Source organism: Prunus dulcis, chromosome 8 (assembly GCF_902201215.1).
Source record: "Prunus dulcis chromosome 8, ALMONDv2, whole genome shotgun sequence".
Classification (NCBI taxonomy): domain Eukaryota; kingdom Viridiplantae; phylum Streptophyta; class Magnoliopsida; order Rosales; family Rosaceae; genus Prunus; species Prunus dulcis.
The window spans coordinates 477,596-495,801 of NC_047657.1; the positions used below are offsets into that span (position 1 = coordinate 477,596).

The 18,206-nt window shown below is 36.9% G+C and overlaps 2 protein-coding genes across 4 annotated transcripts; one reads left to right on the forward strand and one right to left on the reverse strand.

The window, feature by feature from the left end:
- Positions 1–636: 636 nt before the first annotated feature.
- Positions 637–7,842, reverse strand: LOC117637149 (histidine--tRNA ligase, cytoplasmic). Its single transcript, XM_034371965.1, has 7 exons — positions 6,356–7,842; positions 5,741–5,920; positions 4,200–4,457; positions 3,485–3,619; positions 2,311–2,592; positions 1,937–2,071; positions 637–1,170 (listed from the first exon to the last, which is right to left on the reverse strand). Exons 1-7 carry the CDS (start codon positions 7,688–7,690, stop codon positions 871–873), a joined length of 2,625 nt encoding a protein of 874 aa, XP_034227856.1. The 5' UTR covers positions 7,691–7,842; the 3' UTR covers positions 637–870.
- A 584-nt stretch (positions 7,843–8,426) lies between these two features.
- Positions 8,427–18,058, forward strand: LOC117637681 (bifunctional aspartokinase/homoserine dehydrogenase 1, chloroplastic-like). 3 transcript variants are annotated; one of them, XM_034372646.1, is made up of 18 exons: positions 8,427–8,662; positions 9,514–9,581; positions 9,675–10,052; positions 10,570–10,658; positions 10,772–11,075; positions 12,012–12,064; positions 12,146–12,354; positions 12,437–12,524; positions 12,615–12,728; positions 13,278–13,376; positions 13,562–13,756; positions 14,441–14,523; positions 14,881–15,106; positions 16,065–16,210; positions 16,364–16,499; positions 16,745–16,828; positions 16,906–16,998; positions 17,548–18,058. In XM_034372646.1, the coding sequence occupies exons 1-18, from the start codon at positions 8,523–8,525 to the stop codon at positions 17,791–17,793; spliced, it is 2,751 nt and encodes a 916-aa protein (XP_034228537.1). In that variant the 5' UTR covers positions 8,427–8,522; the 3' UTR covers positions 17,794–18,058. The 3 variants fall into 3 exon arrangements, with proteins under 3 accessions (XP_034228537.1, XP_034228538.1, XP_034228539.1); XM_034372647.1 differs by having other exon boundaries at positions 9,678–10,052; XM_034372648.1 differs by lacking the exons at positions 13,278–13,376; positions 13,562–13,756 and having other exon boundaries at positions 8,428–8,662.
- Positions 18,059–18,206: the final 148 nt, after the last annotated feature.

The window sequence follows — 18,206 nt, forward strand, 5'->3', positions numbered from 1 at the left end:
GGTACATTAAAATCAAAATAAACCCAAGCCAAGTCCATTAAAACCCACCACCAATCGAGAAATGATATATCTCCCTTCCTTCAATCCAACAAAGTCATGGACAACCGTCATGTGACACCGAGCCATTTAACCCACCAACCTTGCAACAACTGATGGCACTCCCACAATCCCATCCTCCATGCGATGGCTTATGCCCCTCATTCTATTTCATATCCTCAATTTTGTGTATGAAAAAACAAATTGAAAATTTCATACTGGGGAAAGAGGGGTTGGGTTGGGACTGGGTGGGACAATAAGGGTGAGGTACACTTGGTAGTGGTTGTGGGTTGTGTGTGTGTCTAGGTGGGGTGGGGTTGGAGAGGTTGTGGGAGAAAAAGGTTTTTTTTGTTTTTTTGTTTAAATTTTTTGAGTGAAAGGAATATTTAGAGTGGAAATTAAAAATAATACAAAAATATCATTTTACCTCTGCATTTAACATAAAAGATGACAAAATTGACGGCAAAATCATTTATAGTGCAGTTGAAAGACCACATGAACAATTTTGAAAATTAAAGGTCTAAAATGCAAATAAGGTTAAATTTCAAAGACCATTAAACCTAAAACCCTAGAATCCACGAGATCAAAATAACTCATAACTTGAACGAAACTTTGTCAAAAATCACTCATCATAGGATTCGCTTGTCTCGTGAACCCAAACATTGCAATGCCAGAATTACATGTGAGATGAATCTGAAATCAATGTGTATAATACCAGTTTTGAGCGCCTTAACATGCCCAGAAAGGCACATGTAACCAAAGAAAAATGAAAGATAAGGGAATCTGGCTTGAGATTTGTTCTTCTTTTCTTTGCCTCCACAAAACATATTATTATCATGAACTCAACCGTTTTTGAAGTTCTTCCACAATTCTACTTCTTGGAATTATGCTTTCCTCGGCAGCCTCAATATCCTTCAATCTCACAACCCCTTCGTTCAGCTCCCGTTCACCCACGATTATCATCCAAGGGATCCTAGATTCCTTGGCTCGATCAAAGTGCTTTGACACTCTTTTATTGACCAAGTATTCTGCTTTCACTTTTGCAGCCCACAGCTCGCTTGCTAACTCAGCTGCTTGCGTTAAATCATCCCCCAATACACTCACCAGGACTTCAGTCTTGGTTGCTCGGGTTGTCTGTATAATAATAATAATAAATAAAATATGAAAGAACAGATCAATGTCTCATACAATATAAGCATGCTAAAATAAATAAACACGCAAGTACTACGCTGGGGCAAGGAAAAATTTGCCATGCACCAAGAGCAAGTCTAACCATGGCTACACAAGTGGCTCTCCAAATTAGTATTGAAAATTTTTCTTGACATTATTATACCTCTTAAATCTAACATGTAGCTAGCCTAGTCACGTGGTTTGAGAAATTAATATACAAAAATAATAATACAACAGGCTTCAATGTTTTTCCCAAAAAATAAAATTAAAGGTCTTCAATATTCTATATTTTACAGTGACGTCGGAGCTAATGCAAGTCACAAATATAGATACCTGGCAACAGATGACAAAAAGAACAGGGAATGAAGAAATTATCCTCTAGTATGTAGTCATGTGCAAGTCACATGATTACTTTTGTTAAATTCATTAAGAGAAGTTCTGATTTGGATCAACTAACCCATATTCAGTTACCAAAATGAAGCAATTTAAAGTTTAAGGACTAAACTGAGATACAGATAAAAAGTACAGGAGGCATAGTGTAAATTAACCTAAAAAATGTATAACTAATGAATTTAAAAATCATAAAAATTTCTTTTATTAGTTACCCAGTTGGGAGAACAAGGATTTGAAGAGCTATCACTACCAATCAGATTATAACCCAACAATACAATTCACCCAAAATATAAGTAGACTATTAATCAACATACACACAGAAGCACGTCAAAGTTACCTGATTCTGGCCTTTCTGCTCCATTATATTAAAAACTCGCTCAATTCCAAGGCTGACACCAACAGCTGGAACCTGCTTTGTACCGAACATCCCTATAAGGTTGTCATAGCGTCCACCACCACCAATTGAACCAACCTGATGACAAGATCAAATATCTATAGATTAACCTAGAAACACATAAGTTAATGAGAGGAAGCAATAACAATACGCCATTCATTATTACTTGCACCAGTCATCTGAATTGAAATTTTTAGGAAACGACAGCAAATGTCAGAGGGCAAGATTAGAGAAGGCACATAAGACAGGTTATAGAAACAGTAATAGCATGCAAAATGAAAGCAGAGGAAATCACAACAGCATTTAAACAATTTTACCTGTGCACCCCCCTTAAAAACAGCTTCATATATTACTCCCGTATAATAATCAAGACCCCTTGCAAGACTCAAGTCAAAAGTCACGTTTCCGATACACTTTGATTTTTCCAAAGCCTTGAATAAGATCTCCAGGTCATTCAATGCATCTATAGATGCATTGTTTTCTAAAAATGAGCTGCCCTCCTGTTTTAGCTTAAACAACAATTCCAAAGGATGTCCACGCTCTTTTACAAAGGTACCAATTTTGTCCACTGTTTCAACACTTAAGCCCTTCTCTTCCACCTGAAAATGCAAATATGATAAATATTAAACCCTCACTAGATTTGGATATGAGGAAGCAACTCAATCATTATATGAAAATGTTTACCCAATGATTGTGGAGAAAAGCACAACAAAATGATAAACCAAACATATGCTTATTTTTTTCGACAAAAAAAAAAGACATATGCTTATTGAATAGAAAAATAAACAGAAAATCAAATGAAATCGGTTCTTATGTTAATGAAAATTCAATTCAGCAGATACATTTTATTGACAAATTTTGTATTTGCATTTACTTGAAAGAACATGGTTTATTCATTATTTTCATTGACGAATGTTTTACCTTTCAGTCATTTGGAACTCAGAACATGGTTATTAAAATCAACACAATGTGTTCCAGAGGCAACAATTAATTAACAGTAAGAATTTTGGGTTGGCAGGTACAGGACCAAAAGCTTTACCTCAAGGTGTGAGGCTTAAGCGATTCATTGGCCAATATGCTATACTAACCATGTCAACTGCCAAGTAGACAGGCGTTCCTTGTCAAGAAGCAGACAGATGATAACAATTATGGTGTTTTGTGTGCACAAAGCCTTCCTCTAGTCGTAAAATTCTTATGTAGCAATTATTGCTCTATTGAGTTATAGATGCAGAACATCAAGCCTTCCTCCCAACTACTTGGGGTCAGCCAGGTAAGTACTTCATAAAAACAATCTTATGCAGTAAATAATGTTCCATTAAGTATTTCATACTGAATTAACAACAAAGACAAAATAAGGAAACGGAGACACCAAGACATGAAATTTAACTCAAAGCAAGCATATGCAAAACATAAAAACACAATAAACCAAGATACAGAATTGTAACTCAAGAATACGCATGTGAAATATGGTTGCAATTTTTGAGTCTTTACCATTTCTTTTTTTATCTGCTCAAAAGACTGCTTGTCTAACTTGTCGATACTTGAACAAATAGTTCTAAATTTTTCAGGAGGTACTCCGCAGATTTCCAACATTCCATCCAACAACTTTCGGTGGTTCAACTTAATCTGTACAATAAACATGAAGACACAATTGTAAAATTAGATTTAAGGCAGAGAGATAAGACACACAAAATTCTGAATATAAGTACTGTAGCACTTCATGGAGAGGTTTAAATCACAAGACTAGATTGGCTTCTTTTAGAAGGTGAAGACCTCAAGACTATGTTGAAATCCATCTTTCCAAATTGCTCTACGTCAAGATTGAAGGGTACAGAAAAAAAGAAAGAATGAATCTTGTTTTCTATATGTGAAGCAATTAGGAATCATTACAGTGAGAAGGAATCTTTACTTCATCTCTTCCTATTGTTATCAGAATAATTGTATTTATTAACTTCATATCATTACTATGCAATTACGAATCATGCACCAAATGTTTCAAACTAAAAAACTTTACAATAATTTTAAATGTTTAAAATAGTGACCCAGATCTGATAGCAGTGAGACATCCAATGGAAGTCCCAAGCATAACTCCATGTCAAAATTAATGTGTGAGAAGCTGTGGTTCTATAATCCATATAATTATTCAAATTAACAAGACTTTGTATGCAATGACAAAAATAGAGGGGGAAAATAAAAAGAAAGTTACCTCATAATCTCCAATATCCAGCTCGTCAAGAAGTTCTGTTAAAATCTTAATAACCTCAAAATCTGGCCCCATTTTTTCATATTGGCCAGCAATATCAAAGTCACATTGGTAAAATTCACGATATCGTCCTTTCGATGGATTGTCTCTTCTGTACACCTTTGCTATTTGGTACCTTTTGAAAGAAGTGATACCATTCATAGCTACATATCTAGCAAATGGAACGGTTAGATCATATCGCAGTGACAAAAGCTCTCCTCCCTGTAGACAGGATAAACACAAATTACATTAGATATGAGTGATTAATTCAGTTTTATTGTCAAGCTATAACAAGAAAGAAAAGTATTTATAAGGAATAAATAGAAGAAGTAGTAAGGCCTATCTAACACACCTTCACAAACAATATTTAACATCACATGACAGGGAATACCACAATTCAAACATGAAAAAATACGTAGTGGTTGCAATATAAAGAAGATGATTTCATATTTAAAAATACAACACCACCCATCAAAGATTTTGATGAGGACATCTTTGTCAAACCCATTAGGGTTTATAAAAGAAAGAGATGGAAGAGGAAGTCATTTAATTTACTTTAAATCTGGTAATTTTGATTCCTGCGATTAGTTTCTAACTTGTTCTCTAAGTTTTCCAGATTTTAGTAAGATTTATAAGTTTTCCAGGTTTCAGTAGGATTTCTAAGTTTCCTATTTTATTTAGGTTAGAATTTCTGTTTTAGCAAGGGGATTTTTATCCTATTGTCTCTAGGTTTTAGTTTGCTATAAATACCCCTCTCAGGTAATTCATTAGGGAGTTGAGTTGTTGAGATATAAAGAAAGTTTATTTTCCAGAGATTGGAGACTTCTTGGTGTGAAGCCAAACCCCTGGAGTGATTCCAGACCTATCTATCCTTATTTGTTCTATTTTCAGTTTTTCAATATTTGCTTCCGCTACTCTACTTAAGCCTACAATTCACCCGTGTCCTATATCAGATTTAAAGTGGATAAAACAAAATTACCAGCAACATGCAAACAACACAAGGTCATCCCAATTGCCAATTTCTTAAGAAAACCATACAATCACATCTTAAGGTTAGCTCCCCAGCTCACACACACAAAACCAAAAATGAATAATCTAGAAGGCATTCGAGGTAGTATTTCATAGCTGAATTCTGAAAAGAATTGATGAAAGTTGCCAAAAAATGTATTTAACAATGGTTAACAATAATGAGTGAAAACTAGGTTCAAAGCCTCGGACTTGACAGTCTTAATACCTTTTAGGAACCAGGATTGCTATTCTGGATTAGGTGATAATTTAACATCTCAGGAAACACTAAAAGGTCACCTAACATCAATATTCCAAGTACAAAAAGTGTGGCATTTGGCTAATTTAGTGTAAATGCCAAGAATCAAATTGATTCATGTTTATATGCCCACTCCCTCTTCGCCCTACATTACATGAGGACCGGCAAGCAACACGTATAAAATAACTACGAAAAAAAAAAGTCCATTTAAACTGACAAAAGTTGAAAATGAGGCAATTACCTGGTCAGCAAGATCATAAATCAATTTCGAATCTTCCCCATATTTCCCCATGAGAGTTTCTCTCAATTCAAAAACTGGAGTATCCAATGTTGTGGCACCATGCCTCTCAAAGACCTCTTCAATTATCGAAAATGCTTTCTTTCTTATTGCCATTTGTTCTTTTGCAAAGTCACGAGTCCCCTAGTATGTGCAAAATGTGTCCAAGTCAGAAAGCTATTAAGTTCATTCATTACAATCCAAAAAAATAACATAAATGAACATAATCTGCAAAGGCAACTAAGACAAAAACCTAAGCATGGTCTCTGAAAATACACATATGCACAACTGTATAAATTTTCAATTCTTTCCAAATGATCACATGTTACAGAATCTAACTACAAGTTATAGTACGCACATTGTTTTCTATAGAAATCTTTCCTTCCTAACACAATAATAAATTAAGAGGCAGATACTAATAAGCATCCAAATGATTTTCATGAAAAACACTGCTTCCCAAAGAAAAGGGGGAAAAAAAGAATAATCATTCATTTTATTCTCCTACAAATCAATGAAAAGGTGGATTAGAGAAAATACTCCATACAGAAATGAAAAGCAGAACTCCAGGCATTTCATTACCTTTGGGAGCTTGGGGAGTCTTCTAGTCTCATTGCTTTCCACCAACTCCTTCACTCTGTTCAACAAACTATCAAACTCTGGGTCCTTGGGGTCCAAAAACGATATAAGCTCTTCAACCCAATTTCCCAGCAAGCCCAAACTATCAACAGCATTTCCTCCCTTACCCTGCAACCTATCTTTTATCAACTGTATTATAACACTAGTTCCTTTTCCCAAAACCACCTTCTTCTTCTTCTCACTCTTCTTCTCCACTTTCACATTCTCTCCTCCATTCACTTCACTACCTTCACTCTTCTTACCATTCAACTCGGCTCCCTCCAACACCATAAACGCCGTAATTGCCTCCCAAGTCACAATTTTCCACACAATTCCCATCAACACATTCACTTCATGAGCAAAATTATCATAATTCTCTTCCTCTTCAAAAACTAATTGGGAAACCAACTTGAACCCACCTCTCAAGCTTTCACCACTTGGGCATTTCTGCTCAAACAATGCCACCAAACTCGACCTCGAATTCTCACTCCCCACCCCATCCACATTCATTTTCGCACGGGACAAACTACGGTCCCCCAAGTCCCACAGAGCCGCGGCCAATGGCAACAAAGCGGTCCTCACTACCCCGGCACAAACTAACTTCCCACCAGAATTCAGCTCCACCCGAGTCTTGGAGCGTACTGATTTCACTTGCTCTCTCAAACTCGCGTGAATTTTGGGGATTCTCGAGATCGCTTCAATTTCAACCTTACCCACTAACTTAGACCCGTTGAGCAACACCTTCAAATCACTGGCCACCCCAATCTCCTCCTTCGCGGCGTGCCCATCCCCGGAATCGATCAAATTGAACGCCGCTACGTCGGCCTTCAATGCCTCGCAAGAAATCGCCGCTACTGCATCCGAAACCGTCGACAAAGTAGCCGACTTGTGGTCCAGAAGCGCACATATTGCGTACAAAGCAGAAGATAACTTGAGTTTCTCCAACGCAAGAGCCTCCTCGTCATTCAAATCGAGGGATTCGTGCTTTAAGTCTGGGGAATTGAGTAATTCCGCGATTTTAACTGGAAGAACAGTACGGATATTGGGGGAACCGGAGAGAGAGAGGAGCTTGCTGAGGAGGACGACGAGAGAAGCTCTGGATTCTTCAATGGTTGGGAGAGAGGGTAGGAGAGAGACGAGGTTGTGGGTATTGAGAGGTGATGAGGAGGAGGAGGGGAGCCTATTGAGCGCCGACGAGTCGATGCGTAACTGAGCGAGGCCATTGGCAACGGCGTAGACAGAGGAGGACGAGAGAGATGAGCCCTTGCCTCCTACTGTTATCACTGAGAGCTCCGCCATTGTCGGAGCTCAGAGACTGTGAGAGGGTCTTGCCGGTTTCGGCGGTAGGGTTTTTCACGTATGAGCTTTCGAGGACCGTTCGATACTTTTTTTCTTGTGCGTTTTCATTTGGCGGTTCGGGCACTGCTGGCTTATAAATTGTTTTTCAGATCACTCTTAAAAAAAAAAAAAAAAAAAGTTTTTCATAAGCCTTATTTTTTTTTAAAGGTCAATTTTTCATAAGCTTGATCATCGGTACTCAAATTAATTAAACCGAGAAAAGCAGAAAAACCCTCAAAACAAAAGGGAGGAAACGTGTTCACCAAATGGATTCAACACTAACAAAGAAATTTTGAATTTCAACATTTTTGATTTCATTATTAATAACACCAAGACGTGTTTAAATTGAAATACATTATATGTTTAACTATTAAATAACACCGAGATATATAATGAGTGATGGTTCACTACTAATAACACAAGACCTCACCTCCATTCCAATTGAGTCCAATGCATGAATTCTGCCTGCATCCGTTTTTTAGGGAGCAAGTTCACCTGGTGAAACAAAAGATATGCGGTGCCCTGGTTAAGCAAAGAATGCAATTTGCAATACTGAGTGGCAGGCACATGCGGCAAAGTTTGATACTGACCCCTACATTTTGATACGTGCCACTGCTTAAATGGATCATCACCCTGCCCCACGGTTTTAGACGCCACACCGCATCCCTCCCCCTTCCAATCATTCACTTTCATGGCCTCCGCTCAGTAGTACATTATATTAGCCGAAGCCGCCAAACTCGCACTCACACCCACACAAAAAACCAAACTACTCTCTGTGTCACTGAGAGAGGCTATGGCGTCGCTCTATTCAGCCATCTCCAATCCAGGCCACAGTCTCTCCCCCAGCGCATTGCCTCACGACACCAAGCCCAAGAAGATCTGCTACTATCAATGCCCTACATTCCTCCCTCCTCACCGCTCTCGTATTTGCAGGTACTCATTTTTATACCCAGCTAAATTTTCTTTCTTGATTCCATTTTCTGTTTGTTTCTCGACAAAATGGAAGAGCTTTCTGTATAAAAAGTGGAACTCTTTTTTCATACTGATATATCTTTTTACCATTTCACCGGACAGGAGCTTTGGCTTAAGTAGTAAATGTTTAACTTAACCTGGAATGATGGAAATATTCAACTTGTCCTCAAGTTTCGTATCGTGCTTAAAGATAATTTGTGTTTATTTTTTAAAAAAATGGGTATACTAAGAAGTGAAGCACAGCGGAAAATGGGGCTTTTTAAGTGTTGGAATTGTTACCAAATTCCAAGAGCTATTGGTGCAATTTTCTTCTTTGTTCTAATTATTGTATTGGTATTGGTTTTTCTACTTAATTTAATTATTATGCATGCAAGAGCTCTGGTATGAGATAGCATTGTGTTTATTCAATCATTTTGAATTTGCTCCTTGCTTGATGTTACTATCATTTTCAGTAAACATTTTTTCTTTAAACATTCTTGCTTTCTGTTTTGACTAGTTAGGAATTATATCACGGATCATAACCTAACACGATTCAAGTAGGTACTTTCAACCTTAGCATGTTTCTCTTAAGCTCTTAGTGTAAGTTTTTGCTCTTAGAACTGATGTTTTATTAGGTATTATAGTTTTTGCATTGCTGGAACAAATTTACTTCTTATTGGACAATTAAAAAGTATTTTTTTATATAAATATTTTGAATCCACCTTTTTTACTTCCGAAGATTAGTGTTGTAGGTTTTATTTGACTAGCAGAATACTTAAGATTAACTTAAATTATTCATTAATTTATGCGGTTGTCTCTGTTGTCTTTTTCAGGATGGGTTTTGTTTCTGGGCTAGAAAGGAAAAAGACACTAAAACCCCGGATTATTTCATCAGTCACAGGTTCATTTTCTATGCTTTTCCATTATTATCCAAAGTCCTCAGGATCTTGTACGTATAAGTTTCGTCTAACTCTAATTTTATTTCCTTTAATAGTAGATACTCCCGTAAATACATCCCCTGAAAAAGTTCAGCTTCCTAAAGGTGATACTTGGTCTGTTCATAAATTTGGTGGTACCTGTATGGGAAATTCAGAAAGAATTAAGAATGTTGCAAAAATAATTCTCAGTGATGATTCGGAGAGGAAGTTTGTAGTTGTCTCTGCAATGTCCAAGGTAACAGATATGATGTATGATCTCATCAACAAGGCTCAATCACGAGATGAGTCCTATATATCTGCATTAGATGCCGTTTTAGAAAAGCACAGATCAACAGCTCTTGATCTAATTGATGGGGATGATCTCTGTAGCTTCTTAGCACAATTGCAACATGACATCAGTAACCTGAAAGCAATGCTTCGTGCAATATACATTGGTACTAGACTTCTCTCCCTCACACACTATCTCTCTCAAATTGTACTTGGAATGTTATGTGGACATTCTTGGTTCATTTATTATTTTCCACAAAACATCAGAACATTAGTGGATCTCTGATCTGTATAGACTCTCCAATGGCTTATCACATAAAGCAAATATGGTGTGTGCTTTAACAATTCCCATCATATTTCAAATGGTTTATATTTACTGTTGTGTATGTGTTTATATTACAAACTATATCAGCCAGTGTTCTCTGTCAGGGAAAGACTAATTCTTTTATCTGAATCTTCAGTAGTTTGTAATGCGATTAGCGCCTAGTGTTAAATCACTTGCCTTTTTCCAACTTAACCAACTCCTCAATTTATTTGTTATAGAAACTATGTTCTTTGTCTAGTCAAATTATTATGACACTTAATTTGAATGTACTTGTTAGTTTTCTTGATGTCTTTGGCAAATTTTGATTAAACTTTATGGTTGGATCTTATCAGATTGACTAATATGCTTACTTATGGCAGCTGGTCATGCAACAGAATCCTTCACTGATTTTGTTGTAGGACATGGAGAGTTATGGTCTGCTCAGATGTTGTCATGTGTTGTTAGAAAGGTCTGGTGGTGGTTTGCTTACTTTTCAAGAGCATTTGCTGAATGTTGCTTTTCCTAGTTGTCTGTTATATTAATATGTTTTCTTATTCTTTTTTTTCTCTTTCCCTTCTTCAGAATGGGGTAGATTGCAATTGGATGGATACAAGGGAAGTCCTTATTGTGAACCCTACTAGTTCTAATCAAGTGGATCCTGATTTCAAGGAATCTGAAGAGAGACTTGAGAAATGGTACTCCAAAAATCCATCAAAAGCAATTGTAGCTACTGGTTTTATTGCTAGCACACCTCAAAACATTCCTACTACTTTGAAGAGAGATGGAAGTGACTTCTCCGCAGCTATCATGGGTGCTCTATTCAAGGCTGGTCAAGTCACAATTTGGACAGATGTTGATGGAGTTTATAGTGCAGACCCCAGAAAAGGTTCGTATAGCTCTTGTACTTGGTCAAACATGTCACATATCAGCCATTTTAAATAATATATGCTTGTCCAAAATGGATCAATAGAAGTTGTGAGCGACCTATGTTGCTCTTCTACCGAATTTAGATGGGTACCTGTTAAGATAGAATAGTCAGTGAGGGACAAAGGTACCTGTGTGACATCATATAAACCTCTGATGCTTAATTTGTCAGAGTTAAGTGTGTGTATGATGGTATTCATACCTTTTCTTGCGGGGCGGATGCCCCTATTTATAGAGAAGTCAGGAGAACCTCTTATAATACTTTGATGTGGGAGACGGCATGTGGTGGTGACACGTGTCCCTGAACATCAACGTCCATGGTGGTGACGGAAAGGGGCCTCCCACTGGTGAACTGGAGGAAGCATGGCTGCTGCCCATGTGGTTATGCCAAGGTACCAAATGATTTTCCTTTTGGGGGTACCATTTGGCACTTTGTTTAATTGAGTCTGTACAGAATGTCTAATTGGCACAAAGAGATAAATGTTGTTTGACACCTAGTCTTGGCTAGAATGAGGTGTCTGGGGCTGAGGGTCATTCAGCCTGCTCAAGCATGCTGATCAGCATGTGGTGGATGACTGCCATGTGGTACCTCCTGTGTACTGATTCTGTACAGTGAGCCCTGACCTCTTTTCGGCACATGGGTCCGGTGGACCCAAAGTGGTGGGTGCTTAATGGAGGGTCGGCCTGGTCAGGGTCACCAGTTCGGCGTTCTGGTCCTTATCTGTAGCCTTGGATCAGTCGTATCTTGCTTGGTCAGTTGTGGTACAACCACTATCTTTAGGAATACACACGTACATATTTTTGCTTTATTTTGTGAGAATAATTGGTTGATGCCTTTTAAGAATGTTAAAATGTTACTGTGGGATTTAATTCAACAATAAGAAATGTTCATATGCAGTTAGTGAGGCAGTGATTCTGAAGACATTGTCTTATCAAGAGGCCTGGGAAATGGTGAACTTCATTACTTACTACTTAAGTTTCTGAGATTGGCATATTCACAAATTTAAACATAATATATACGTGTATGTGCAGTCTTATTTTGGGGCAAATGTTCTGCATCCACGCACCATCATCCCAGTGATGCGATACGACATTCCCATTATAATAAGGAACGTTTTCAACCTTGCTGCACCTGGAACAAAAATTTGTCGCTCTACTGAGGATGAAGAGGGCCAGGGTTTGGAATCGTTTGTCAAGGGGTTTGCAACAATAGACAACTTGGCCCTTGTAAATGTTGAAGGGTGAGCTGTGCATTATAATGATTGCAGCTGCATTTGATTTTAAAGATCTACAATTTTTAATATTCTCCTTTTGTTCACCCAGAACTGGAATGGCTGGAGTTCCTGGTACAGCCAGTACTATATTTAATGCCGTAAAAGATGTTGGGGCTAATGTTATCATGATATCTCAGGTTATCTCATCTTCTATATTCAGGTTCATGATATGTTGAAACAGTAGAACATTTTTTATGCTTAACGTTCTTAGTGATGGTTCACTGCAGGCTAGTAGTGAGCATTCAGTTTGCTTTGCTGTCCCTGAGAAGGAAGTAAATGCTGTTTTTGAGTTACTACAGTCCAGATTTCATGAGGCTTTGAATGCTGGGCGTCTTTCTCAGGTGCTTACTTTTTATTTGACTGAATTTCTTGACCAGGTTACCTGATATTTAATTTATGCAGATCAAGGACAGTGTACCAGCAATTAGTTTATTATTTATTTCACTGATAATCACTTAATACTGTGGTTCATTGGTTTTCTTCACAATGGTGGAAAAGGCTGGATGGTCATAGCCCTTTGTTTTACCGTCAATTACTTATTATTAGAGTTGTTGCTCAGAATCAGCTTTCCATGCATCATCCTTGTAATTGAGACTAGAGGGGCAGGAAAGTGTTGTTGGGTTGGCATTTTACTTAAGTAAGTTGGAGGCAAGCATTTAGTGAGTGGGACCAAGGTGGTGATATGCATATTTTAGATTGGGTCGCATTATTAGTATAAAGAATTATAAGAAACAGTTCAAAATGGTGACATGAATGTTAATATGAAAAAGCGCACTGCATTTTCATTTTTACATTTTCAATTTCATATATGTTAAAATATCATCCTTTTTTTCAATTGTTTGAAAATAATAATTTGTGGCACCTCTTTCGGTACTTTTCTTCCCTCTCAGGTTCAAGTCATTCCAAACTGTAGCATTTTGGCAACAGTTGGCCAAAAAATGGCGAGTACTCCAGGAGTTAGTGCAACTCTTTTCAATGCACTGGCAAAGGTTAGGGATATATTATTTATATTAATTTTATTAATCAGTTAGGTTAAATATGAAAATTCACAGTTGTTCGTATACTGGTTTATGATGTGGGCTATCCTCTTCTAAACTGTAGTCTTTGATTCTAAATGTTTCTCCTAACCCATTATCTCCAATACAGAGGGATCTAAATTGTTTTTACAATACAGGCAAACATTAATGTGCGTGCCATAGCTCAAGGTTGTTCCGAGTACAATATTACTGTAGTATTAAAGCGAGAGGATTGTATTAGGGCCCTGAGAGCTGTCCACTCTAGATTTTATCTTTCAAGAACAACAATAGCAATGGGTATCATTGGACCTGGTCTGATTGGTGCCACATTACTTGATCAGTTAAGGGATCAGGTACTTTATTTTCGCTTTTCCTATGTTATTATCAGTCTTTTGTGCAATTTAGCACTTGAATTTTCATCTGTCCATGAAATTGCATGATTCTTCATTACATGTTTACCTAGAAAATCCTAAATTTGGTCAAATTTTATCATTCTGTGTGCTTAGTTGGAGGCCTTTTTCTGGATTTTGCACGAGTACCTATTCTAGTTTGATTTAGTTTTGTGAGAAGGAAGATGTTGGATTGTGTATTCTTCTTCCGTTTACGTCATCAGAAATGTTGCAAAGAAGGATGTAATCAATGCATGCATGTTGTCCATTTGCAGCCATTTGTATATGCTGTGCTGTGCAATTTATAGCCATTCAACAATTTAACATTAGTTTTACAAGCCCAACCAATTGGGTTTTCTTTCTAAACTTTTAATTAAGGATCTAATTTTGGAATGATTTTATATTTGCCTTCTCTCTCTCTCTCTCTCTCTCTCTCTCTCTCTCTCTCTCATGTGCACAAACACAAAACGTACCTGCTGGCACACACACACACACACACACACACACACAAACTTTACTCTGTCTTTACTAAAAAAGTTTTATATTGCTGCTTGCTTAGTAACCAAATTTTGACAGAGACCAGGTGCTTTTATTTTCTTTTATTCTGTTGGGTGAATCCTTAACATTGAAGTTCTATAATCTTTGCAGGCAGCTACCCTCAAGGAAGAGTTTAATATTGATTTACGTGTTATGGGAATAACTGGATCAAGGACAATGCTTTTGAGTGAGGCGTAAGTTAAAATTTTTAACGAAATATTATTAAATGAAATGTTTAGTATAATCTAAATTACACCTTGGAATGGTGGTGGTCCAACTTATACATGTCTGCTAATGAAATATTTTTGAATTGATAATTGACCAACGTGCTTCTTCTAAGTAGTGGAAATTGCCTCTATTGACATTCCTATTACAATCTATGCTGAAGCTTAATAGTTGGCTCTCCTTATTCTTTTTGGATTTCATATGTGAATACTATCACCGACCTTTTCCCTTCTAATTGATTAAAGACTTTATTCCATAAATAATGGTCATTCAGTAGTTTCATTTCCATGACCACGAATTTACCTTTTTCATATTTATTGTTGTAGGGGTATTGACTTATCTAGATGGAGAGAACTCCAAAAAGAGAAAGGAGTAGTGGCAGATATGGACAAATTTGTGCAGCATGTACATGGTAATCAGTTCATTCCGAATAAAGTTTTGGTTGACTGCACAGCTGACTCTAGTATCGCAAGCCATTACTATGACTGGTTGCGGAAAGGAATTCATGTAGTCACCCCCAACAAAAAAGCGAATTCAGGACCTCTTGATCAGGTGATATCTCTTTAACATGTGGACTTCTTTTGGGTTTTTATCTTGATGTTATCAAATTGCAATTCTGTGTTTCGGTAGTTCATATTAACGAAAGAACAAGAACATCCCCCATTTCCTTAATTAATTCATCTACCCAATTAAGTGGGATTGTGCGATTCTCATCATAGTTGTGTATCCAAAACCCCTGAATTTGGGATATCTTGCTTTTAAACAATTTACAGGGTTATCAAGCTATGATCATGTCTATTGTTGGTTCACACCATTTTGTTTTTGTTCAAGCTACATCGTATCTTCAAATTCTTTATCAGTTTTGTTCTTTTTCCTTTTTCTTCTTTGTGATTCCTGGTCAAGAGTGCTTTCCTTTTAAGATTTGGATGAGGACTTTTGATTCCTAACACATGGTTTTATATTTCTAGGAGAGAATTTAATGGTACTTTATTGTCTGAACATAGTGGTAACAAAAGCAGCCATTTATTACGCATAAATTTTTCATAAATTTCTATGCAACAAGTGATGTAATGCTAATGTGAATTTGACTCTTTTCTTTATTCTGAAAGATCACAAAGTTTGCCTTACTTGAATTTGATTTGAAAGATCTCAAAGTTTGTCTTGTTGAATACACTGTTCATTAGAAAATGGGGGTGGGAGTTGTACTCAACTTGGTTGTTATATTTGTTTCCCTCAGGATTTTATTTTGAGTTGACACTTGCACTTTCATATCCATATCTTACTATTAGGCAACTATTTTGTTTGATCTGCTTCAGTGCCCCTGCAGCATTACCATAAACTGACTTGCAGGAAGAAAGAAACTATAATTTATGTTTAACTTTCACCTAACATAAGTTAGTTACTCTCAAGTAAAAATTTAATGCAAAGGCAATAATATTATTCATATCGTACATATGTTTTTGACTTTTGGGGTTTCATCAGTCATGAAATTATTTTTGTCCATGTACAGTATTTGAAGATAAGAGCTCTTCAACGGCAATCATATACACACTACTTCTACGAAGCTACTGTTGGAGCTGGTCTGCCAATTATCAATACATTACAAGGTCTCCTCGAAACCGGGGACAAAATATTGCGTATTGAAGGCGTCTTCAGGTAGGCAGACTACTTTTGATTTGTCTTCTCTCAGTAAATGCTGAAAATAATACAAGTATAATTCCTCTTTTTAAGCATGTAAATTCATGATGTTTACAAATGCACACTTATATTACGTTTAACACAAGTCTTCCCTCTGATTTGCTGTTGCAGTGGAACTTTGAGTTATATCTTTAACAACTTTATAGGAAGACGGACTTTTAGTGAAGTGGTGGCCGAAGCAAAGCATGCAGGTTATACTGAGCCGGATCCCAGGGATGATCTATCTGGAACAGATGTTTGTAGAAAGGTACAATGTGCTAAATTTTCGTCCAGTAAATTATGGAGTCTTCTAATGAGATGATGTTTTGTCCGTTTAATCGGCTTTAAGTTATTCAAATATGAGACGCTGTAGTTTGTATTATTAACAAAGATTTTCAACGTCTTTGTACTGCTTTTGGCCCCCACTCCCAGACTCCAACCTGAGCTATCATGATTTTTGCTTCATTGTTTTTGTGGTAAGATTTGGCTCCTAAGGTACCCCATCAAATGCAGGTGATAATTCTTGCTAGGGAATCTGGTCTTAAACTGGAACTCTCTGACATCCCTGTTGAAAGCCTTGTGCCAGAACCATTGAAGGTAAATGATATTTTAATATACCTCGCGAAGTACAAAATTTCACCTTTGATGTGGAGTTTTGGATGATCTGTTTTCAGGATAGTGCATCGGCAGAGGAATTTATGCAAAAACTTCCACAATTCGATCATGACTTGGCTAAGAAAAGACAGATAGCTGAGGATGCTGGACAAGTAAGTATCTCTGAAATGCATTTCTTATCTTGGTTCCCGTCTAATACCCACAATTTTGACCTATCTGAAAGTAGCCACAATTGATTCCTACATTGACCAGGTAGTTGTGTAGAGTCTACTGGGCATCCGCTGGCTATTAAAATGTTTCCATTTCTTTTTATTTTTCTTTCTTCTTTTGGAGGTATCCCATCTACAATGAGCAAATTAAGGAAGAAAAGAATTCAGAATTGTTAATTTTTATAAATATTAGAACAATATCATTTTGGTTTCCTTTGACCCAGCATTATTTCTTCCATTTTGTCTGACATGCTGTGATGGGTTTGTGGATGTATCTCTCTGACTCTGATAGCAACTGTACTCTGGATTTGTTTTTTAGGTAATAATGGATGGGAAAATTTGAATATTTTTATTTTTGTAGTTCTTTGTGCAGGAATATGCCAACCCAATATTATATAGCTGCTCTAGTTTTACAAGCGTTTTTTTTTTCTTTTCGTTATTGGTTTGTTTAAATGATTATTCTTCTTCCTGATGACTTTGTGATATCTGAAGGTCTTGAGATACGTTGGGGTGGTCGACATGGTCAATCAGGAAGGGGCAGTGAAGCTGCAAACATACAAGAATGATCATCCTTTTGCCCAATTATCTGGGGCAGATAATATCATTGCTTTCACAACAACAAGGTACAAAGATCAGCCCCTAATAGTTCGTGGACCTGGTGCTGGTGCCGAAGTCACAGCTGGTGGAGTCTTTAGTGACATATTGCGGCTTGCCTCGTATCTTGGTGCCCCGTCATAGTGGAAAGCATGTAGCCAGAAGATCGTAGCGGCTGGTTCCTGTAGGCATTAATTCACGTGTTTCTGTCTTGGGGCACGCATTGATTATACGTATAATCATCATATATGTCGGCCTCTATTTAGTGGATGCAATAATTTGTCATATATGTAGACTAATTTGTGAACTGGTTCTCCACATGAGAGAATATAACTTTCCCATGCATGGTTATTTATTAGTTGATTTTGCTAAAATATGAGAAATATGAGAGAATATCTGTTTGAAGGAATTTTGTGTATTCCTCTTTTTGTAGGAGGTCATATTTATAATACAACGGAGCTTTATAAATAAGAATTTCTATTTCTATTTATAATAGAAAATTAGGAATTAAAGTAAATTAATTACAATTATAATAGGAATCATTGGTGTGTAAGGAA